Source organism: Martes martes, assembly GCF_963455335.1.
Source record: "Martes martes genome assembly, chromosome: 1".
Lineage (NCBI taxonomy): Eukaryota > Metazoa > Chordata > Mammalia > Carnivora > Mustelidae > Martes > Martes martes.
Window position 1 is genome coordinate 215272232 of NC_137888.1, and position 22951 is coordinate 215295182.

The 22951-nt window shown below is 61.2% G+C and overlaps 1 protein-coding gene across 4 annotated transcripts; it reads left to right on the top strand.

Annotated features, from left to right (window-relative positions):
- The first annotated feature begins 1833 nt into the window (after positions 1-1833).
- Positions 1834-22425, top strand: TLE2 (TLE family member 2, transcriptional corepressor). Of its 4 annotated transcripts, none has more exons than XM_080804475.1 (20): positions 1834-2103; positions 2178-2275; positions 2714-2777; positions 3188-3232; positions 5326-5388; positions 7516-7590; positions 7813-7996; positions 8379-8398; positions 10931-11038; positions 12199-12243; positions 12813-12962; positions 14390-14528; positions 15599-15759; positions 16276-16352; positions 17071-17320; positions 17600-17847; positions 17961-18108; positions 20064-20214; positions 20741-20817; positions 22110-22425. In XM_080804475.1, the coding sequence occupies exons 1-20, from the start codon at positions 2080-2082 to the stop codon at positions 22215-22217; spliced, it is 2235 nt and encodes a 744-aa protein (XP_080660601.1). In that variant the 5' UTR covers positions 1834-2079; the 3' UTR covers positions 22218-22425. The 4 variants fall into 4 exon arrangements, with proteins under 4 accessions (XP_080660601.1, XP_080660600.1, XP_080660599.1 ...); XM_080804474.1 differs by having other exon boundaries at positions 1925-2103; positions 17961-18048; XM_080804473.1 differs by having other exon boundaries at positions 1925-2103; positions 15599-15723.
- Positions 22426-22951: the final 526 nt, after the last annotated feature.

A 22951-nucleotide genomic window follows, 5' to 3' on the forward strand; every position in this document is an offset into this window, starting at 1 on the left:
GCGTGCCTTCTTCTCCCCTCCCCCCCATGCATGGCCTGTTCGTTTATTGAGCACTTACTGTATGCAAGGCTCTGCAAGAGACAGGCTCTGCCCGCACACAGCCTAGCAAGGGAGACAAATATCGAATAGGACAACCTACAGAGAAACGTGATCATGCCAAAAGGAAAGGAAACAAACTCTGGTGGGACCTAGAAGGAGAGAAAACAGGATACAGTGTTTTGAGAAGCAGTAGGTGGGATGAGGGAGCTCCCCTGAAACGGGCGGCCAAGAGGGGGCTTTCTTAGGAGGTGACATTTGAGCTGAGACTTGAAGGATGAGAGGCAGAGGGAACACTCAATGCAAAAATCCTGAGGCAGACTCCTACCCGGGCTGCTGGGAAACGGTGACGAGGCCAGAGTATTTGAAGCAGAAGGGAGGCGGGCAAAGATGAAGGCAGTTGGGATCGGGAGGGAAGGACAGGGAGGGGGTTTGCCCAGGGAAGAATCTGGATTTTATTTTGATGGCCATAGGGAGCCACTGAATACTCCAGTACACACACCCTCATATCCTTGTCCTCAGGATCCCTCTTTCTCTCCCTGCCCTCACATCCTTCAGGTCTCTCCCAGGAGGCCGCTCCCAGACACCCCAGATAAGTAGCTCCTGTCCTGCCCCCCAAACTCTTCTTCCATACCCACAAAGAGTTGCCTAATGGGCAGGCCCTGATCTTGTCCGGTCCCCAGAGCGCAGAGAAGGCAGGAATGGGTTCTTCACGCACCTTAATAGATGTTCCATAAACATCCAGTGGCTGGAAGGCGATGCTGTTCAGCCCAGTAGGGTTTCATACACTTTTGCTCCCTCACCCTATGGACCCAGAGGCGGGCACTAATACACAAGACAGGGGTTCTCTCTGCTGTGTTCTCTGCTGTGCCGGGGGTGTCTAGAGCTCTAGCTGGTCCCTAGGAGGTGCTCAATACATGCTTGTTGATTGACTTAACAACGGACCTGCGGTTTTTTATGAGCAAGACGGGAAGGAGAACATCCCACCTGCAAGGTGAGTGTAGGAAACGCTCCCTGGACATCAGTGGTCTATGGTGGGAGCGGAGCCCCGGCCTCGGAGACCTCAGTCTGATGGCAGGGGTTCAGTTGGCCATTGTCAACGGGAACTCTGCTTTCTAGGAGCTCACAGTCCAAGAGGGGAGACAGCCCAGTCTGCTGGTGGTGGCAAGGGGAGCACCAAGTCCATTCTCTGGGAGTTTGCTCTGTGCGGGGCCAGGCTGAGGGCTGCTCAGGTACCATCTCATTTAAAAATAGCCCCCGTCTCTGCCATTTTACAGATGAGAATACTGAGACCCCGAGGGGCTAGGGCTCCGGAGCCTCCTCAGGTGTCCGCACCGGCTCTTCCCGGTCCCCTGGGAGGCAGGCTTCCGGGCCTCCTCCGGATCGGATCGTCAGGTCTTAGCCCCCTCCCTCAGAAAGGCCATTTCGGACCCCAGCTGCCCCCACCCCATCACGCTGCTCCCCACAGCGGGCCCCCAGGTATTTCTACGCTTCCTCGATTCGCTCTTTGGGGCCCTTTCCGGGAGGGAGGGGGCGGCGACGGGGGGTGGGGAGCCGGGCGCGAGCCTCAGTTTCCCCACCGGGCGCCGGCCGGGGCGGAGGGGGCGGGATGGGCTCCCGGGGGCGCCAGCCGGAGGCGGCGGGGACGCAGCGGGCGGGCCGGGTGGGCGGGCCGGGGGCGGCGGCGCCACCTTAAGGCGGCTCTGCCCGCGGCTCCCGGCCGAGCCCCGCCGGAGGGAGGCGGCTCCGCGCGGGGCCCGCCGCCCGCGCCTCTGCCGACACCCGGCCGCGGCTCGCGCGACCTTCCGCGCCGGCCCCGTGCGCCCCCCGCCCGGCCCGCGCCCCTCGTGTCCCCGCCCCCCGCGCGCGCTCGGGGGGGCGCGGGCGCTCCGGGGTCCCGGCCCCGCGCCGCCGCGCCCCCTCCTTTCTCCCGGCGGCCCCCCCGGCTCTGCCCCCCCAGCCCCGCCGCCGCCTCGCCACCCCCCGCCACCCCCCTCGGGATCGTCGGGCCCCGGCGGCGCGGGGGGCCTCCGGATCGGCAGGATGTACCCCCAGGGGAGGCACCCGGTGAGTGGGGGGCGCGGGCTGCGCCGGGCGGGGGCGCGGGCGCCCGGGAGCTCAGACCCCAACGTGCCCCCCAGACCCCGCTTCAGTCCGGCCAGCCCTTCAAGTTCTCGATCTTGGAGATCTGCGACCGCATCAAAGAGGAATTTCAGTTTCTTCAGGCTCAGTACCACAGGTGAGGGGGGGCGGGGGCGCCCCGCCCCGGGGGGCCCGGGAGCTCACCTGGGAGCTCACCTGGGAGCCCCGGGGAGAGGGGCCGGCCGCTGGGGGCCCCGGGGGGCGCAGCCAGGCGGGGGCGGGGCCTCCAGGGAGCCGGGAGGAGGGACCCCCCCCTTCTAGGAGGGAGGGACGGCTTCCAGGTGGAAGGCAGGTGAGGTGCATGGGGACACTCAGTGCTGGGACACTTTGAGCCTGAGAAGGGGCGGGAAGGGACTGGGACCAGGAGGTGGGGCGACGATAGGGAAGTGGGGAGAGGGGAAAGAGCCAAACCCATCACTTTGGAAAGTGGCCCAGAGAGGGTCTCCCTGTGTCCTTCACAGGGTGGGGTGTGGTGGGGGTAGGGTGGCCATAGAGGCAGGGCCGAGTGGGACCCCATGCCCCATCTCCTTCCCAGCCTCAAGCTGGAATGCGAGAAGCTGGCCAGTGAGAAGACAGAAATGCAGCGACATTATGTCATGGTGAGGGGTTCATCATTGCCAGGACTGGGCAGTGGGGAGGGGGGACTCAGCTGTGAGTAAAAGCGGGAGGGGTGTGAATCCCGCTCACACCGCCACTCCCGGCCTCATTTTCCGTGTCTGTGAATGGGGCTGGTTGGGAATCCAGGCTGCCTTCATGCGGGCCTTCCCAACTCTTACAAACAATGAGACAAGGATGTCCTCTCTCTCCGTGGGCATCTTTGAGGGGCCAGGGTCTCTGGGCACCTCCTCCTGTCCCCCTCCCTGCTTCTTCCCCTGGTCTTCCCCTCTGGGCTCCCATGGGGCTGGGAGGCTCTGTGCCCTTCTGTGATTCCCCCAGCCTGGGGACTGGGGACTCCTGGCCAGCGTTGGGCTGGCCCAGTAGACATTCCCAACTGGCTTTTCCTTTGCAGTACTATGAGATGTCCTACGGGCTCAACATTGAAATGCACAAGCAGGTAACTGTGTTAGGGGGTCAGAGTGTCCGGTAGGAAGGGCGAGGGTCTTGGAGGTCCTTTCAGCTCAGGGAGTCTGATGTTTGGAGAGAGATCCTGATGGTCTGAGGTGGACCTCAAGCTTCTGTTGGTGCTTTGAAGGATGTGACATGGGCCCCAATGCTCTTGAGGTTTTGAGATTCTTGTCAGTTTCTGCGTGGGATTCAAGGTTCTAAGTTAGACCAGGAGGTCCTGAAGTGGACTCCAGCTGTTCAAGATCAACCCTGAGATGGGTGTCTGGATGGTTCAGTCGGTTAAGCATCCAACTCTTTGATTCTCAGCTCAGACCTTGATCTTAGGGTCTTGAGTTCAAGCCCCACATTGGGCTCCACACCCAGCACGGAGCCTCCTTAAAAAAAAAAAAAAAAAAGATTAACCCCAAGAACCTGACATTGACCTCAAGTTTCTCTGATAGGTAAGAGGGGCCCTGAAACATTGGGAGGTTGATGGACTCTTAGATTCTGTCCCTTAGGATATCAGAATGGTGGGTAGAGCCTAAAACAAGGTGGCTTCTGGGTGGGTGGGAAGCGGGGGTGGGTGGGCTGAGAGTGTGGGCTGCCTGGGGGGTGGCTTTCTGGGTATATGTGGGCTCTGTTGGCCCTGGTGTGGGCCGGAGAGTGGTGATCTGGCAGGAGTAGGGTGTGGTCCCATGGGTCCATGAGATAGACCTCCTTACAGGGCCCCGGGTGGTGGTCAGGTGCTAGGGCCCAGGCTCCACCCTCCCAGTGGGAACTCAAACCCAGTCCAGGACCCCTCCAACCCAAGCACAAGCAAAGCAGAGGCTGACCCCACACACAGCTTGATATCCTATACCTGTCCCCTTGCCCACCCCACTTCTCTCTGTTTGGTACCCCTGGCCCAGACCCAGTCCCCGGTGAAACCTACAAGTAAAACCGCGTTGTCTCCTCTCCACTCCCTATTCTGACACCAAACACGTGGGTTTCTGCACACCGACCGGTTCTCCAGCTCCCACACCAGCGGATGTCCAGCCTGATTGGGACCCTGCGTGCCTGGTCAGCACAGACCCCAGCTTCAAAGCTCAGTCCCACTGGCCTGCCCTGTTTCAGATACCCAGCAAAAGTCTGGGTCTCTGGCCCAAACTTCTGACCACCCAACTCTATGTAAATTGAGGGTTCCCATAATCCCCACCTCCGGCTCAGTCATTTGCCCGAACAGTCCCCAGAACTCAGGAAAACAGTTGACTTACTAGGTTACCCGCTTATTAGACAGGTCGGAGCTCAGGAACGGCCAGACGGAAGAGGGTGGAGGCCAGGCACGGGTCGCACAGCGTCCGTGGCCTCCCTGGGGGCGTCCCCCTCCCAGCACCTCCGTTCTTGGACCCACCCAAAGCTCTCCACCAACTCTGTTAGGAGGTTTTTATGACGGTCTCACTGCATAGGCCTGAAATCCTCGGCCACTGGTGATTAACTCCTTCCCTCTCATAAAAGCAGGTGTGGCTGAAAGGGGGTTACTGAGAGCAGCAAATGACGCCCTCCCCCCACCAGGTCCCTTACCCATCACAGAAATCCCAAGAGTTTTAGGGGCTCTTTGCCAGGAACTGGGACAAAGGCGGAAGACGGATTTCTTCTCACGAACCCACCGCCACAAAGCCCTTCCCCGGAGGGTGGTGCGCTGGGGGTCTCTGCCTCGTTGTGGCCCCAGGTTGCAGAGGAGACCCAGAGAGAGCCTGTGCCCAGGAGAGACGGCCTGGGAGGGCCACTCCTTTGTTGGTGATGACCCCCAGGCCCCTCTGAGTGGGGCGGCTGTGTGGCTGCTTCCTGGGAATCTGTTGATTGAGTCTGGCGGCTGGTGGCTCTGTCCCCGCCTTCCGGCTCAGCGGCCCTGGGCATCTGCTCAGTAGACCTTGCTTCGCTTGCTTCCTCGGCAGCCCCTTGGTCTGCCCCGAGCCTCTGCCTCTCCCGCTGCACCATCGCCCGTTTGCACCTGCTGGTGACGGCCCCCTGCCTCCCGGCTTTACCAAGACTTCTTATGTCTGGGGTGGAGGGTCTGGACGGAGGGTCCCCCCTCCAAGCTTGCTCCCCACTGTTTCCTGCCAGGCCGAGATCGTGAAACGCCTCAGTGGTATCTGTGCTCAGATTATCCCCTTCCTGACCCAGGAGGTGAGTGGGCCCTGCTGGGGCGAAGGGGAGCTGGAGGCTTGGAGGAGGGCGGCCGACTCAGAGTGGCGGGCACTGGTTCCACTGGGTGGCCCGGGGGAGGAGGGCCCTGGGCTGGAGCAGGGGGCTTCAGGGACGGAGGGGGCTGGTGGCTGAGGGTGAGGCGTGGGGGTCCAGCCCTGCCGCCAGGCCTCCTGGGTCCCAGTTCTGGCTGTGTGCCCTTGGCTGCGTGCCGTGTCTGTGCCTTTGTGGAGATGTTTAGACAAATGAACACACACCAGGGTGATAGCTAAGTAAGCACCCGGTAAAAAGTTAGCCCTTCTGTGTGCTCAGTGAAAGCAGCTCGTCACCAAAGGACAAATACTGTCCACTTCCTCCCCCAGGAAGTCCCTAGAGGAGACCCATGGTCCATAGAGACAGAGAGGAGAGGGTGGGAGCCGGAACTGAGGGAGGAGATGGGGAGTCAGTGTTTTGGGGGGACAGAGTCTCCATTTGGGGAGGTGGAAAGTTCTGGAGATGGAGGGTGGGGGTGGTCGCAGGACAGTGTGAGTCTGCTTCATGCCGCTGAGCTGTGGCCTTAGAGACGGTGACAGTGACAGTGACGACTCTTAAATATCCATAACCACAATAATAATTTTTAAAAGATAGAGCCATGGCAGATGATGTAATAGAGCAGTATGAACACCTCCCTGAATCTTAAAAAAAATGTTAGCCCTTGTAAGAATTCAAGTACCTGCCAGCCTCAGGACCTTTGCACCAGCTGTCCCTGCTTCTGTCTGGAGCATTCTCTCCGTAAGAGGTGTGAGGGCAGGTTCTACAGCAGGAGAGATAACTGGGGGGGGGGCCCTCGTTGTGATGGGGAACAGATGCTTATCTCGCTTTGGACCCCACTGAATCTGAGATTTTTCTGGAAGCTTGGGATGGAGGGATATCCCGGCTAGACTGAGACTGTAGAGATGATGTCTGAGGCCAAGGGTAGGGACGAGGTGGCTGTGTGAGAACGGCAACACGGAAAGTCTAGGAAGTGAATAAAGACACACACATGTGCCCCGGCGACTCCATGCTAGGCCAGGAGTCAGCAAACTGTAGTCGGAGGGCCAAATCCCGCCCTCTGTCTGTTTTGTAAATAAAGTTTTATTGGCACACCATCGTGCCCACTGATGTATGTGATCTCTGGGGCAGCGTTCCCGATCAAATGGCAGATAGAAAATCTGCGACAGGCTTGCAATGCTGAAAATACCTAGTCTGGGACCCTTTACAGAGAAAGTTTACCAACCCTCGGCCTAGACACACTTACGCATGGGTGTGCCGCACACTGCAGCTTCCTGGCAGCCCCGGTGGGGACAACCCAGATCCCCCCCTCGGGAGTGTGCGCACACAGCCGTATGTCGTGTGTTCCCCCGGGAGCCGCCAGCCGCGTGTGGGCCCTCATTATACATTCATCTGTATTTCGATTTCAATATATTACGTTTCTGTGGACGTTTGTATTAAATTAAATGAAACGTTTCGTTCTTCACTTGCCCTGGCCACATTTCCAGTGCTCAGTGGCCACGTGTGGCCGGTGGCTCCCTTACCCAGCAACGCAGGTTGGGCACCGTTTGTCGTTGCTCCAGGTAGGGAGAGGCAGGAAGGACGACAGGACGGGCAGAGGCACCGGGGGCTCTCGGGGCTGCCCGTTTCCCCTCTTCGACCCGGGTCCTTCAGCTGGTGCTGACTTAGACCGCGGTTCTTTGCCGGGGGCGCAGCTGCCCCAGGGCACGCTGGGCAGTGTCTGGGACGTGGGTATGGAGTGGGTGGGGGGTAGGGATGCTGCTCGGCCCCCCGCAGCGCCCGGGATGCCCCCCAGAGAACGATCCTGCGTCCACAGTGCCCGGGGACCTCCTGATCCTTCGGCCCCGACTTATACTGACTGGTTTTCGCTGCCCCGTACATGCTTTGTTTCTTTGTCTCTGTGTTTGACTCACGACTTAAAACGGAAAAGGGGAGAGAGGGGAGAGAGACACCGAGTGCTGGGGACAAGGATGGGGGCAAGCAGGGGATCTGGGGGTCAGAGGGCTCTGCCTGGGAGGCCGGGGGCGGTCAGCAGACAGGGAGCCCGAGCACCCCCTTCCCGGTACCCCCACCTCCCAGCATCAGCAGCAGGTGCTACAGGCCGTGGAGCGGGCCAAGCAGGTGACTGTGGGGGAGCTGAACAGCCTCATCGGGGTGAGTCCCCCCTGCCCTTCCCCTGCCCTGGGGACACCCCACCCCCGGGGCCCTGGCACCCAGTAGGTGCTCAAGCTGGGGGTGCCGGGTGGGGAGCCGGCCTGGGCTCTGGCCTCCCTGGAGACTCTGGGGCGCAGACTCTGTACGGGCTCTGGGCTGCCCCTGGGGCCAGAGGCACTGCTGGGCTGCGGCCTGGCCCTGGCCCACCCCTCCTCTCTCCAGCAGCAGCAGCTCCAGCCGCTGTCCCACCATGCTCCCCCTGTGCCCCTCACCCCTCGCCCTGCTGGTCTGGTGGGCAGCAGCGCCACGGGGCTGCTGGCCCTGTCCGGAGCACTGGCCGCCCAGGCTCAGCTGGCTGCGGCCGCCAAGGAAGACCGGGCAGGTGGGGAGGCCGAAGGACCCAGAGGTAAGCGGGCGGCACAGAGTGGCAGGCGCTGGGGGACAGGGGTTGGGGGGGGGGACTGGCAGGCCACCCTGTCCAGAGCACCAGACTCACCGAAGCGTGAGGGAGTGAATGATAGGGCCTGCCGGGCCCTGGGGGTCATCTTGACTCCCCAGCGGGCTGTGTGTTCTTGGGCGAGTTACCGCCCGTCTCTGGGCATCTATCTGGATGGTGGGCGGGGGAGGAACAACCCAGTCCTTTGCCAGGGTGTTGGAAAGAGAAGGAAGGTTCTGAGCTGGGGAGAAGGCTCTAGAAGCTCTGGAGGGGTGTGCCCTCTGGCACCGCGGGCTATGAAACCCTCGTCTTCTCTTCTCTCTCTTTGTCCCCTCCCCCCGCAACCTACCAGTGGAGAGAGCCCCGAGCAGGGTAAGTTGAGGGCGGCCGGGAACTCGGGTGGTCTTTGCCTTGTACTGGCGTGGCTGAAGCTGGTGGTTCTGGGCTGATGGGGCGCTCAGAAGCGGACCCACGTCTGGTCTTTCAGCTGGGCCTCCGGGAGCCTCGTGGTTGTGGGAGGTGCCCCTCAGGGGGGGAGTGTGACGGATCGAAAGTTTTCCAGCTGGAGTCTTTTTTTGCAATGAATAATCGGATGCGGCCGGTGGCGGCATTCCCCGGAGCGTTCTGTCCGGTAGCATGTCCTCCCTCCCTCCAGGAGTATCTGCCAGGCTGCTGCCCGGGAGAGCCTGTGAGCCCTGTGTGTCATTTTTTTTTTAAATTGTTTAATTTTGGAACAATTATAAACGCACAGGAGGTTGCAAAGAAAAGTCCCTTGGCCCGGCGCCCCCCCCACGGTGCAGTCTCGTATAAGACGCAGCATCCGGTGTGGGAAACCGCACACACGGCGCAGGCCCGGCAACCCACTCGCTTCCCGCGTCCTGCCGGCCGGCGCTGTCCTACGCGGTTGCGCGACAACCGAGTTTGCGTTTGCGGGTTTTCCGGGAGCCCCGTTTAAAAAGGTTAGGCAGAGGCTGTGAACTCCGAGTCCGTTCCGCTCAACACCACGCGTCCGGGCTGTCTCAGCCGTCCGCGTGCACCAGTTACTGCCGGCACAGGTCACGCTCTTTTTGTGGTGCTGAAGCGCCAAGATCCAAGCGCATTTTGCGCGCAGAGCTCGTCCCAGCTTGCGCCCGCGTCCGGCAGGCCCCTCTATCCGTGGTGCCGCGACCGCCTTGAGTCCGCCCTCCGACGGTCCCATTTCGCAGATGCGGAGCTGGAGGCCCAGATCTGGAGAACCGCGGTGGGGACGCTCCGTCTTGCCTGCGCCCGGAGATGGGCGTCTGTGCCTCTCTCTGTTACGTGTAAAATGCATGTTCGCATATGTTCAAGTCCAAGTGGACGGGAGGTAGTGGTCTGTGCCCCGGGGGTGCTGCTCGTTTGACAGAACGTGCCGGAGACCAGGCCTCCCTCTCTCACGGCGCTAGCGCACGGTGGACATCACAGGAACCAATCACTTCTGCAAAGACCCTGTTTTCAGATAAGGTCCCATCCCGGGCTTCTGGCTGGACACGTAACTGTGGAGGATGCTGTCCAACCCAGGAAAGGGACCATGGCTCCCCCCCACCCCCCATCCAAGTCCCCTTTCCTAGAACGACTCCTGTCCTCAATTTGAAGGGCTGCTTCTCCCCGGTGTCAGGTGTGCCCCACAGGAAAGAGGGGATGTCAAATGAGACATTGTGCCCCCGGGGACACCAGGCCCTGTGTGGGGACATCTGTGGCTCTTGCGACTCGGGGAGCACCTGGCATCGAGGGGGTGGGGGGGCGAGATGCTACTCAGCCCCCCAGCGTGCCGGTGGCGGCCCCACAAGGCCGAGGCGAGAGACCCTGGTGTGTGATGTGGGTTTCTGTGTCTGCACACACACGGGCTGGTCCTCCAGAGAGCCCAGGGGCACTCTCGGCGGGCAGGGTGCTGGCTTAGGTCCGCGGCTCGCTGGCTCTTCCCAGCAGCCCTGAAGTGGGCGCTGGTCCCATCCCCATTTCACAGCTGACGACGCAGGTGCAGACAGGTGCTCGCGAGGGGTCTCAGAGAAAGGCCGAGGCCGCGGCCCCGCGCGGTGCTTGCTTTATTTCAGTGATACATGTGGCCAGCTTTCCATGTTGTCACGTCTCAACTTTCTTTCTTTCTTTTTTTTAAAGATTTTATTTATTTATTTGACAGAGAGAGAGAGAGAGAGAGAGGGAACACAAGCAGGGGGAGTGGGAGAGGGAGAAGCGGGCTTCCTCCGAGCAGGAGCCCGATGCGGGACTCAATCCCAGGACCCTGGGATCATGACCTGAGCCCCAGGCGGACCCTCAATGCCTGAGCCACCCAGGCGCCTCTCTTTCTTTCTTTCTTTCTTTTTTTTTTTTTAACATTTTATTTATTTATTTGAGATTTATTTCTTTATTATCAGAGGTCGTATTGTTGGCGTTGTGGGCCGGCTTTGAGTCCTGTCTCGGCCTCTAATTCACTGTACAGCCCTGTCTTCCCTTAGGCTCAGTTTCCCTGTCTGTACTGTGGGATTAACCATCACTTGCCCACAAGCTTGCTGTGGGGAAGCCTGCTTCTCCCTCTCCCACTCCCCCTGCTTGTGTTCCCTCTCTCACTCTCTCTCTCTGTCAAATAAATAAATAAAATCTTTTAAAAAAAGAAAGAAAGAAAGTTGAGACGTGACAACGTGGAAAGCTGGCGACATGTGTCACTGAAATAAAGCAAGCACGGCGCGTGGCCGCGGCCTCGGCCTTTCTCTAAGTCAAGGGCTTAGCGTTGAGTCCAACCTTGGAAGGTCCCATTTCCCAGATGGGGAAGCTTGAGGCACAGATCCTCTTAACAGCGTTGGGGACCCCCAGTCTTGGCTCAGCCAGGATGGAGTCTGGGGCCCCAGGAGCCTGACTCTTCACCACCCAGCCCTCGTCTCTCTGCAGAGCGCGTCCCCCTCACCCCCTGAGAGTGTGGTGGAAGAGGAGCGACCGGGTGGCCCAGGGGGCAGTGGGAAGCAGCGACCCGAGGACAAGGATCTATCGGGACCTTATGTAAGTGGGGGGCAAGCAGAAGACTGGGGTGGGCCCCCGGTCTGGCTCCTCAGAGCCTCCCAGAGCCCAGCTCTGGCCACGACTCTCACTCTGCAGCCTTCCATAGCTCCCCATTGCCCGGGGAAGCCCTTCGGGGCGGGGCCAGCTCTGCTTGCTGTGTCTCTGTAGCCTCGGACCAGGACTGGGCATCCTTCTTCCCACCTCCTGGCTTTGGCTCAGCCTGTTTACAACGCCCCCTCCCCCTGCCTCTCTGTGAGGCCCAGAGCGCTCTCTGCTGCAGGGGGCTGTCCCGGGCCCGGACCCCCTCCCTCCCTGCAGGAGCACTGCACCTGTAGTTTCTGCCTCTAGCACCCAGGGGCCTGGCTGAAATGTGGGGGCTGGGACTGCGGCTGGCGGGGAGACACTTATCCCATCTGTGGGGACAGTCTTACCCTCGTCCCCGCCGCCTGTCAGGCCCAGTCTCGGCCAGAGCTGCCTTTGGTCTTCAACCAGCATAACAGCTTGTTCTATGTGTCAGCCACTCTTTCTGTCTTGAAGAAGAGAACTGGGGATGGCTGGGGGGCGGTTAAAGAAACACCCCCTCCTGGGAAGATGCGGCCTTCGGGGGCTGCGGGCTTTGGTCTTCCCCTTCTTCTCCCGAGACCAGAGGGCGGCCCCAGACAGCACTGTTTCTCCCAAGGGCAGTGGGGAGCCGCCGAAGAAGGTAGAGTAGATGTGGGGACAGGTGTTAAGAAAATCCCTCTGGGGCAAGCTTGGAGGACTACCTGGAGACGGCAGGGCGGAAGGCCAGGAGAAAGGAGGGGTGAGGTCTCTGGCGGATGGGTAGACGAGACAGACCATCCTGACGGGTCTGGATGAGTCCTGGTCTCTGGCTCAGGGCCCTGCAGCAAGTCTCGGGTACGCAGCTCCAGCCCCCTCGTTTTTCTCCACGAGGGACCCCCCCCTCCCCCGTCCCCCGTCCCCTCCCTCCCACCTCCCCGCTGCACCTGAGCAAATGGCAACCTTCTTTCTGAACCAAGCCAATGGGCCTCTGGAGCCCCGGACTCCTGATCAGACGGGGGCCGGCCCTGTGTACACCCCCGCCCCCTGAGAATGAGTCAGAGGCCGTGGAGGCAGGGGCATGGCCAGGGTAAGCACCCCCCGCCCTGTATCCCCCCCAGGAGAGCGACGAAGACAAGAGCGATTACAACCTGGTGGTGGACGAGGTGAGTCGGGGTCCAACCTCTGACTTCCGGGACTCGGAGGTCGGGGCACAGAGAGCGGTAGGTTTTCCTGAGTGCTGGGGGGCCCAGGGGGAGGGAGGGGTCCTGCCCCCCGACCCCCGTGGATGGCTGGGATGAGGGTGACATGGGAGAAGGGGAGTAGGGGATAGGGGGACACCTCAGGCCGACCTCCTCTCCGTAGTGCAGGTGGGGAAACTGAGGCCCAGAGGACCCTGGGGATGGGCAGCGGAAGTGGCTTCAAGCCCTGGCTCACTGTGTGACTGGGGGAGTGTGCGCCCTCCTATGGTCTCACTTTTCCCCATCTGTTGGAGGCGGGTGACAAAAGCAAGTCCTGACGTAGCCGCGGCTCTGCGTGCTTATGGGCTGGGAACTATCAGTCCCATTTTACAGATGAGTAAAGTAAGGCATGGGGCCAGGGGGCTCATAATCCTCTCCAGGTGGACCGTAGGTGCCCAGTCTGGAGTGTGGGATGGGGTTTGGGAGGGGAATAGAGAGGGGCTCTCCTCCTTCACCCACTTCATCTCCACTTAACGTCCCCTCCTCGAACCCAGGACCAACCCTCGGAGCCCCCCAGCCCAGCTACCACCCCATGTGGAAAGGCACCCATCTGTGTCCCTGCCCGTCGGGACCTCGTGGACAGTCCGGCGTCCTTGGCCTCCAGCCTCGGCTCCCCGCTCCCCAGAGCCAAGGAGCTTGTCCTGGTAAGGAGCAGGGGAGGCCTTGAAACTCACTTTGTTCATCCTGGGGACCTGGAAACAGATGCCACCACGTTGGATACAGAGCGGACAGAAACCGGTCCGGCTCAGATCCTTTGCCACCTTCTGAAACACCGCCTCTCCCCTATCTGAGCGTCTTTCCCCAGCGGACTGGCTCTGTGGGTAGGAAGAGACCACTCACCGTCTTGTAGAGAAGCCAGGCATCTCTTGCAAGAACTAGGAAGCCCCCTGGAGATGGACACAGGGAGCTGGAGGAGGGAGGCTCTCTCGAGGGCCACTCCAGCCCCCCCAAGTGTTAAAGTCTTTGCCAGGCGCTGGAGACACACCAGCCCCACCTGAGCTGTCGTCCCTGTCCCCAGAGGCAAGAGGATTACTATGGGAACAATCTCGTCAGTGCCAGCTGTAGGACCCCCCCAAAGAGCTCCCCCCTCCCCTCCACGTTCACAGTCGGGGTCCGTTTGTCCCACCCCCTCCATCCCCCAAATCTTCCCCAGACCCCTGCCCTGCACTTACCCAGAGAGTGTGTCGGTTTCTAGGCCTCCCCTCCCAGCAGGTTGCTATGGCAACCGCAGAGGCTGGGGCTCCCGAGGCATCTTCGGTGACCTCCTCCACTCCAGGAGACCAGAGGGGGAGGGGCAGCTCTGTTCTCCCGGAGAAGCGGCCCCCCCCCAAGGCCTCCCTGTCCCACGTGGTCGCCACCCACGCCCCATCGTGGGCGTGCGCCTGTGGGGGGCACAAAATGTGGGATTGTCTAGTGGAAAGAGGGGACAAGGATGGGAAGTTCTTGAAAGGCCAAGGAGGTGCAGCAGAGAGAGGGGGGAGGGGGGAGCTGGTCCATGAAGGCCGGCTGCCCCCCCAGAGACAGCTGCGGGGGGTGGGGTGGGGGGGTGGGAGGAGGCACACCCCGCCCCTCGGGAGCAGGTGGGGGGGCCGGGCACCTGTACGGGGTGCCGGTCCTTCATCTAGCAGCTCACCCGCCCCGGGAGTTTCCCATTCCTTGTCCCCAGAGGACGGGACAACCTCCTGACTTCCTGTCCCCCTCTCCCTGCAGGCGTGCCCCTGCTCAAGGCCAGTCTACACCCGCACTCCTAACCGGGTATCTTATTATACAGGAGCACAGCCCGCGGCAGGTGCCGGCTCCCCTCCCCGGCCTGAGCACAGCCCTGTGGGCACATGCCCGCCCCTTCCGCTCAGACGTGCACCTGGTGCTCCCGTGTGCAGACCCTCGCGTGTCCCCGTGTTCAGGGAACCAGCCGAGGGGCCCGCTCCCCTGAAACCGCAGAGGGGCACTGCTTGGTGCCCTGGCCTGGCGCGGATATACCCACTCTCTCCTCTCACCTAGTTTCTCACCCCCTCATGGGCTGCAAGGTGCCAGGTGCCAGGGGGTGATCAGTCCTGACCTTTCTCCCCAGAACGACCTTCCCGCCAGCACTCCTGCCCCCAAGTCCTGCGACTCCTCCCCGCCCCAGGATGCCTCCACCCCCGGGCCCAGCTCAGCCGGGCACCTCCGCCAGCTCGCTGCCAAGCCAGCGCCTTGCACGGACAGTGTTGGTGAGCGTCTGCTGGGGCCTGTCAAAACAGGTCTCTTCTGGCGGGGGTGGGGGCGGTTGTTCTAGAAGATGGTAGGGAGTGGGGGAAGCAGGAGGTTTGAATCCAGCTCGGGCATGGCCTTGGCCCTTTCCATGCCTCTGAGCCCAACACTGACTCCTTCTGGACCTCTCTCTCCTTACGGTCTTGGGTTGACAGGTGGGGAAACTGAGGCTTAGAGGGGAAGTGATTTTCTCAAGAGCTTTAGCCTAGTGAGCCCTGGTAAGACAGACTTTGGAGTCAGGCAGGCTTGGGGCTGAGGCCAGCCTTGGCTACTCAGCAGCTGTGTGACCGTGGGCAAGTGACTCAGCCTTTCTGAGCTGCAGGTTCCCCATCGTTAATGTCGGGATGACAGTGTTCCTCTTTTCTGTCTTATGGCCAGGCCCTGTGCTGGTCCTGGGGTCCCAAAAAGAAGTCAGCCCTGGAGCCTGCCCTCGAGATGCTCCCAGATGGTGGGGAAGGAGACCCAGACCCCAAAACTGGCCGTCCTGTGTGATCGTGGCTAGGGTAGAGGGAGGGAACCAGAACGGGCAAGGTTAGAGGTGAGGGGTGGGGTGAGGAGGCTCAGTGATGTTCTTGGACATTGGGTCTAGGTTGTTGGGTTTTTTTTTTTTTAATTTTTTAAAAGATTCTATTTATTTATTTGACAGAGAGAGAGACAGTGAGAGAGGGAACACAAGCAGGGGGAGTGGGAGAGGGAGAAGCAGGCTTCCTGCTGAGCAGGGAGCCCGACTCGGGGCTCGATCCCAGGACCCTGAGATCGTGACCTAAGCCAAAGGCAGACACCTAACAACTGAGCCACCCAGGCACCCCTGGGTCTAGGTTTTGAAGGGTGAGTAGGAGTTTAGCCGCTGAGGAAGGAAAGAGGAGAGCGTGTCAGCCAGAGGGAACAATATACTCTCAAACATCTGGAAACATGAGAGGCTGTGGTGGATGCCGGACCAGAGCACAGCAGCCCCGAATGACCAGCCAAGGCTGTGGAAGGCGGGATCTGGGCCCGAGGTGTCTGAAGACCTTTGTCTCTTCTCGCTCAGCCCTGCGGAGCCCCCTCACGCTGTCTAGTCCCTTCACCACGTCCTTCAGCCTGAGCTCCCACAGCGCCCTGAATGGGGACCTCTCTGTGCCCAGCTCCTACGTCAGCCTCCACCTGTCCCCCCAGGTCAGCGGCTCTGTAGTGTATGGACGGTCCCCCATGGTGAGTCCTTGGCGCGGGGGCACTAGGAGGTACCAGCAGGGTGCAGGGGCTGGGGGCCAGGATGAGAAACCACTTACGTAAGGAGAGACAAGGGAACAGGGAAAGGGATGGGAATCTGGCTTAGCAAGTCAGTGTGCATGTGGGGAGGTGATCTGAGGGTCTCAGTAGCCCACAAGCTTAATACGGAGAAGACCTATAGCCGGCAGAGGCAACAGTGAGTACGCTGCCTTGTAAGGAGCAGAGAGCCCCAGCCACAGGGCTGAGGGTCCCATTCAGGGTCCTTATGACTCTGCGGTTCTAGGATTCCCTGGGCAGAGACTTTGGGGTTCCCGCAAGTGAAAGCCTCTGCTCTTCTAGCTGCAGTGTGGGTGGAGGACAGGGCATCTCTGGCCTCTTGGGGAGGGGCCCATGAGCAGATTGGAGATCCTCTGATAAACGGAGAAGTATGGCAGGTGAGCCTGGGGGAAGGCACAGGTGGGCTGGGGACCCCTGACACCCCCTCTGGCATTTTGGCAGATGGCATTTGAGTGTCATCCGCATCTCCGAGGGTCGTCCATCTCCTCCTCCCTGCCCACTATCCCTGGCGGAAAGCCGTGAGTATTGGCTCAGGGCCCCCCTTGTGGGGTGGGGGCTGGGGTTCCCCAGCTGCCTTTCCGGAAGGTCTCTTTGAGCATCTCTCTGGAGAGAGAGGGGTGTGTAACAAGCAAAATGGAGACCACCCTTTCTCAACCGGAGGGGAGGGATTTTGCCCCCCCCCCCCCAGCCCGCCCCAGCCCAGGACATTTGGCACTTCTGGTGATATCTGTGGTTGCCACACCCACGTCTGACCCCTAGTGGGTGGGGGCCCAGGGTACTGCTGCCCACCCTGCAGTGCGTGGACCCCGAGATGGACCCAGCCCTGGGTACCCAGAACTTTCTGCCGTGGTGGGAATGCTCTGGGCATACAGCTGTCCAGTGATTGCCATCGCTGCCGGCCACCTGTGGCTTTTGCCCTCGAGGAACTGAAGTTGTAAATGTATTTCCATTTGACCGGCCCCTGTGGCTGGTGGCTACCCCTGGGTCCCATTCTCTGGAGCTCTCCCGGCATCTCCCTGGGTCCGCTCTACGCAGCGCTTACTCTGCACCGGGCGGGGCGCCAGGCGAGGGCTAGGACCCCTCCTCTCTTGTACGGCGCTGTCGGGTCACGGGTGATCCCGGGCTCCTTCCCCAAACGCACGGGGGCACCGGGCAGGGGGAGGGAGGCGGGGGCGAGGGCGCGACGGGCGGGCAGCTCCCGCGAGTCACGGCCGTCCTCCTGCTCCTGGGGCGCAGGGCCTACTCCTTCCACGTGTCCGCCGACGGGCAGATGCAGCCGGTGCCCTTCCCCTCGGACGCGCTGGTGGGCGCGGGCATCCCGCGGCACGCGCGGCAGCTGCACACGCTGGCGCACGGCGAGGTGGTCTGCGCCGTCACCATCAGCGGCTCCACGCAGCACGTGTACACGGGCGGCAAGGGCTGCGTCAAAGTGTGGGACGTGGGGCAGCCGGGCGCCAAGACCCCGGTGGCGCAGCTCGACTGCCTGGTGAGGGCGGGGCCCGCCGCCGGGGGGCGGGGCTTTGTCCGATGGGGGCGGAGCCCGGGAGTCTGCCGGGACGGGGGCGTGACTTTGCCTGACGGGGGCGTGGCTCGTCCGGCGGAGGCGGGGCTCGCGGGCCAGACGGGGGCGTGGCTCGTCCGGCGGAGGCGGGGCTCGCGGGCCAGACGGGGCGGGACCCGCAGCCTCCGAGAGCCGACCTGGCGCGGGCCGCCGGGAGGCGGGGCCGGAGGCCCGACCTACACCCTCGCCTGTCTTCCGTCCCAGAACCGGGACAACTACATTCGTTCCTGCAAGCTGCTGCCCGACGGCCGGAGTCTGATCGTGGGCGGCGAGGCCAGCACCTTGTCCATCTGGGACCTGGCGGCGCCCACCCCGCGCATCAAGGCCGAGCTGACTTCCTCGGCGCCCGCCTGCTACGCCCTGGCGGTCAGCCCTGACGCCAAGGTCTGCTTTTCCTGCTGCAGCGACGGCAACATCGTGGTGTGGGACCTGCAGAACCAGACCATGGTCAGGTGGGCGTCGTGACCCCCCCGCACACCCCGCCTTGGCTCGTACGCGGTGGGGGGCAGAGGAGTGGCCTGGGGGGGCCCCACTCCACGAAGGACCCTGGCCCTTCTCCCTGCAGGCAGTTCCAGGGCCACACCGACGGCGCCAGCTGCATCGACATCTCCGACTACGGCACTCGGCTCTGGACCGGGGGTCTGGACAACACGGTGCGCTGCTGGGACCTGCGGGAGGGCCGCCAGCTGCAGCAGCACGACTTCAGCTCCCAGGTGCTGCAGTGGGTTGGCTGGGAGGGCCATAGAAGTTTCAGGAATCCGGAGACCCCTCCTCCCCACCCAAGGCACTCACTTCCACAGGCTGAGTGGGACCAAAGGCCTGTTGTCTGTCCTTCGGACAGATCCACAGGCCTTCCCCCTAAATTCTCCAGGGACAGAGGGAAGCACAAAGGAACTGATTGTTTTTAAACTGTGGGCCTACTAAGACCCTCAGATCGCTTTCCCAGATGCTTGTGCCAAGCCACTCCCCCATTGCTTCCTTTCTCCTCCTGGCCTTCAATCTCTTGGCCCTGCCAAGAGTTCCTGACCGCCCCTGGGGCTCACCATAGGGAAGCCACTGATCTGGGGGACAGGTAGAGGTTGACATGGGAGTTGGGCAGAGAGGTCTCCGTTGAGGGCATCGTGGGAGTCCAGGCTGAACGATGTGGTGAGGGGGCCGAACAGAACCAGGGGGCTCCTCAGGGCTGAGCAGAGTCACCCAGATCCTCTCTCCCCCTGCCTTGGGGGCAGGGCGTGAGCTCATTGGCCTGACATTTAAGGCCTCCACGCTCTAGTCTCAGGCACAGCATGCCCTGCCACACCTCAACCTCTCCGCGGACAGCTGGTTCCCTCTAGCTGACATGCGTTCCTGTTCCTTTTGCCAATGGGTGAGCTCCTACTCGTCCTTCAAAACCCATCTCCAGGGGCGCCTGGGAGGTTCAGTGGATTAAGCTGCTGCCTTCGGCTCAGGTCATGATCTCAGGGTCCTGGGATCGAGCCCCTCATTGGGCTCTCTGCTCAGCGGGGAGCCTGCTTCCCCCTCTCTTTGCCTGCCTCTCTGCCTGCTTGTGATCTTTCTCTCTGTCAAATAAATAAATAAAATCTTTAAAAAAAAAAAAAAAGAAAAAAAACCCATCTCCATTTTGCCCCCTTCCTTGAAGACCGGGGGTGGCTAACTCCCAAACTCCTTTGGTTCTACCTTCTCTTCTCTTTAGCTTGAAAGTTGCTTTGATAAGGAAGTCGGGGTGCAGGTGGACATAGTTGTCCATCCCATATCCCTGAGACTTAGATGGGTGGTTCTCTGGGGATCCCATGGTGAGTGTCTCCCATCTCATGGGGTCCCCTGTCCTTTTTTTTTTTTAAATATATTTTTATTTATTTGACAGAGAGAGAGATCACTAGTAGGCAGAGAGGTGTAGGGTGTGGGGGGGAAGAAGGCTCCCTGCTGAGCAGAGAGCCTGATGTGGGGCTCGATCACAAGACCCTGAGATGACCTGAGCTGAAGGCAGAGGCTTAACCCCCTGAGCCACCCAGGTGCGCTGCCCCCTGTCGTTATACAGGAGCACTTCCACACGGCCAGGAAAGAATTTGTAAGCCCTCCCAGTCTTCTCTCTGCTCTCAGTTTATGGTTCTTCCCACAAGTGTCCTCTCAGTAAGACTTTGAGAAGTTTCTGGGGGGAACAGGGCCTTATACCTCCCTGTGCCTCACTCGGCTTTGGGCGCGGCAGGGTGAGGCCACTGAGCCCTTTCAGATCAAAGTCGGAGGACGCGTTGGCGGGCGGGGAGAGCTCCAAGCTGGGCCTCCGAAGGCCCCGATCCTTCACGGATCCGTGACCTCGAGCTTGCTGGGGTCTCAGCTTGCTTCCACCATCTGCTCGAGGGGGCGCGGGGGGCAGGGGGGACACGACAACTGTCCTCGCCCGGCTTCGTGCTCTCCCCGCTTCCCTCCCTCCCAGAGCTGTTGTGCGTTCGGAGCGGATAATGGATGTGAGGCCCCAGGGTTCCGTGTAATTCTGATTAATATTAATGATTCGACATGCAGTTGCCTGCTGCGCTCCAGGCCCTGGGCCAGCTGCCTCTCCGTGCGGGGCTGCGGCGGGAGAGCGCTGGACCTCTCCCCTCCCCTCCTGGGCGTCCTCCACCATCTGAAGGGGGTTCTGATCTCCCCTCTTCCCTCTGCACCCCCCCAGATCTTCTCCCTGGGCCACTGCCCCAACCAGGACTGGCTGGCCGTGGGCATGGAGAGCAGCAACGTGGAGGTTTTGCACGTCCGCAAGCCCGAGAAGTACCAGCTGCACCTCCACGAGAGCTGCGTGCTCGCCCTCAAATTTGCCTCCTGCGGTGGGTCGTCGGGCTTGGGCAGGGCTCCAGGGCGCTGGGGCGGGCTTGCCAACACACAGCACACCACAGACGGCCCACACGGCCAAAGGCAGGATGCCGGTGGGATTTGAGTCTTAGCAGATCATTTGTTAGTGTACGTTTTTCCCAAGCATTGCACTTGTCTGTTCGCACAAATGGATCCTAAACGGTGCGTGAGATATACTTACACTTGAAAAAAAAAGCCAAACGATTTTTAGTGTAAGTATGTCCCGAGGATTGCCCAGGACACACGCATACACTAAAAATAAATAATAAATCATAAGATACGGCGCATCTGTACTGAAAGCGATTTATGGGTTTTTTCGGAGATTTAAACGTAACCGGACATCCCAGATTTTATCCGGCCGCCCTCTCCCGGGGCTCCCCCTGCTCAAGGCCAGGTGGAGCCCCGGGGGGGCCCAGTGTTCCCCGTTGTGAGCGCGGAGGTGCCAGAAAGGGAGCCGCCAGCCTCCGGGTGTCTTCAACGCGCCCCGCCTCCCTCCCCCAGGGCGCTGGTTTGTGAGCACCGGGAAGGACAACCTGCTCAACGCCTGGAGGACGCCGTACGGGGCCAGCATCTTCCAGGTAGCGCAGCGCCGGGCGGGCGGGCAGGCAGCACCGGGCGGGCCACCCCGCGCCCCGGGGCCCCAGGGTGGCCTCACTGGGGGGCAGACCGGAGAACTTCCCCGGGTCCTCCCATCCCCCCGCCCCCGCCAACCCCGGCCAGCGGGCACTAGAGCGGGGTCCCCACACTGCCCGCATCTGCCTGCAGCCTGGGTTCTTTTTTTCGTTTTTAATTATTTGTGTACTTAATTTTTTAAGACATAAAATTTGCCATCCTAGCCATTTCAAGTGTACTGTTGAGTGGCACTAAGTGCATAAGCACCGTCCTGCAGCCAGCCCCACCGCCCGTTTCCAGAATTTTCCATCCCCCACACGAAGACTCTGTCCCGACGAAGCACGGACTCCCCACCCCTGCCCCAGCCCCGGCTCCCACCCTCTCCTCTCTGTCTGTGTGGACGCGACTCCTCTGGGGCCCTCCTGGGAGTGGGGTCCTGCGGGATGGGTCCTTCTGGGTCTGGCTGCTCTCCCTGAGCTCAGTGTCCTCGGGGTCCCTCCGCGTGATGGCAGGGGTGAGGGTCCTTCCTTTCCTGAGGCTGGACGGTGTTCCCGTGTGGGGATGGACCTAGCGGTGTTTATCTGTCTACTTGTCGATGGAAACGTAGCACTTGCAGGCTCAAAACTGCCCACATCCTCACTGACACTTGTTAGTGTCTTTTTTGGTCCCAGCCATCCTAGTGGGTATGGGGGGGATTCCTACATTTTTTAAGGGCAGGAAAACAAAAGGGGAATCATGTGACACAGATTTGGCCTCTGGACTTGCTGGCTAGAGATGTATCTGGACCTTTGGCAAAGCCTGAGAACTTCGTGGTGGGCCCTTTACAGGGAAAGTTTGGCGCTGCTAGTCATTGTGCCGTGAGCCTTAGCAGGCCCTCTGCAGTGCGGTGTGGCCTCAGGCCCGCTGCACACGCTCTCTGAGCTTCCTACAAAGGGGCAGGGCTGCACTTCCATCCCTCTCGGGGTCAAGAACACAGAGATCCTGCCCTTCCCAGGAGCACAGTCACCTGTCCAGAGGCTCAGCTCCAGGGGACCACCTTCTGGAAGCATGTGTCACCCTCCTTTCCCCCAACTGGGAGAGTCCTGGCCCCCCACCGTGGGCTCCCGTGTCCCGTGTCCCGTCTTGGCCCCGGCTCATCCTTGGGGGCAGGTGCTCACCCAGTCGCCCTGCCTCTTCCCTCTGAACATTGTGCAGGGCCCCGTCTCACCTCCCCCTTCTCACCTCCCCCTTCTCGCCCTCTCCCCGTCCCTGCCCACAGTCCAAGGAATCATCCTCCGTGCTGAGCTGTGACATCTCCGGAAATAACAAGTACATTGTGACAGGCTCAGGGGACAAGAAGGCCACCGTGTACGAGGTGGTCTACTGAGACCCCCTGCCGTCTCCCGGCGCCCCTGGCCCGGCTCCTGGGGAAGGGGCATCCCGGACAGAGACCCCGACACCCCCTCTCCATTCATACCTGTGAGTGCTAAGTCTCGTCTGCCCACTGGCTGACTCCCTCCCACCTTCCCTTGCTGGACGTGGGGCTGGACGGGCAGGTGGACTTTGGGGAAATAAATGTATTTATCACAACTGCCTTTCTGTCCTGGGCTGGAGAGCCAGCGACTGTGGCTTTTCTCGCGCACCGTTACTGGGGAGGGGTGAGTGGCTGCGGGTGAGTGGGTTTCCTCCTCTCGGCCTCCTGTTCCTTCCCTGGATGATGAAGGAGCCGGTCCTGCCTCAGACAGCGCGGGGTGCGCCGTGAGCAGCTGGCGTGGTACAGGGCAGCACGGCTTAAGGGACACCCGCGGACCTCCGTGGCTGAACACAGCGGACCCTGATTGCTCACTCTTGTCCCCGGGCTGGTGGGGCTCGGCTCCCGGTAGACACCCGGGGCTCCAGGATGGCGGACTTTCTGCCATCACGACATACAGCTTGGGGGTCCAGCGTCACAGGGAGAGGAAGTCACACGGGCGCTCGGGGCTCTGGCCCCAGAGAGAGCTGCCTGGGTCTCTTACCGCCCGCGCTCTGGACAGAGTCCTCCCAAGACGCTGCACACGTACAAGGGGCTGCAGAACATAGGGGAGCACATGGCTCTTTGGGGTGCTTGCCTTGGAGCCCCCC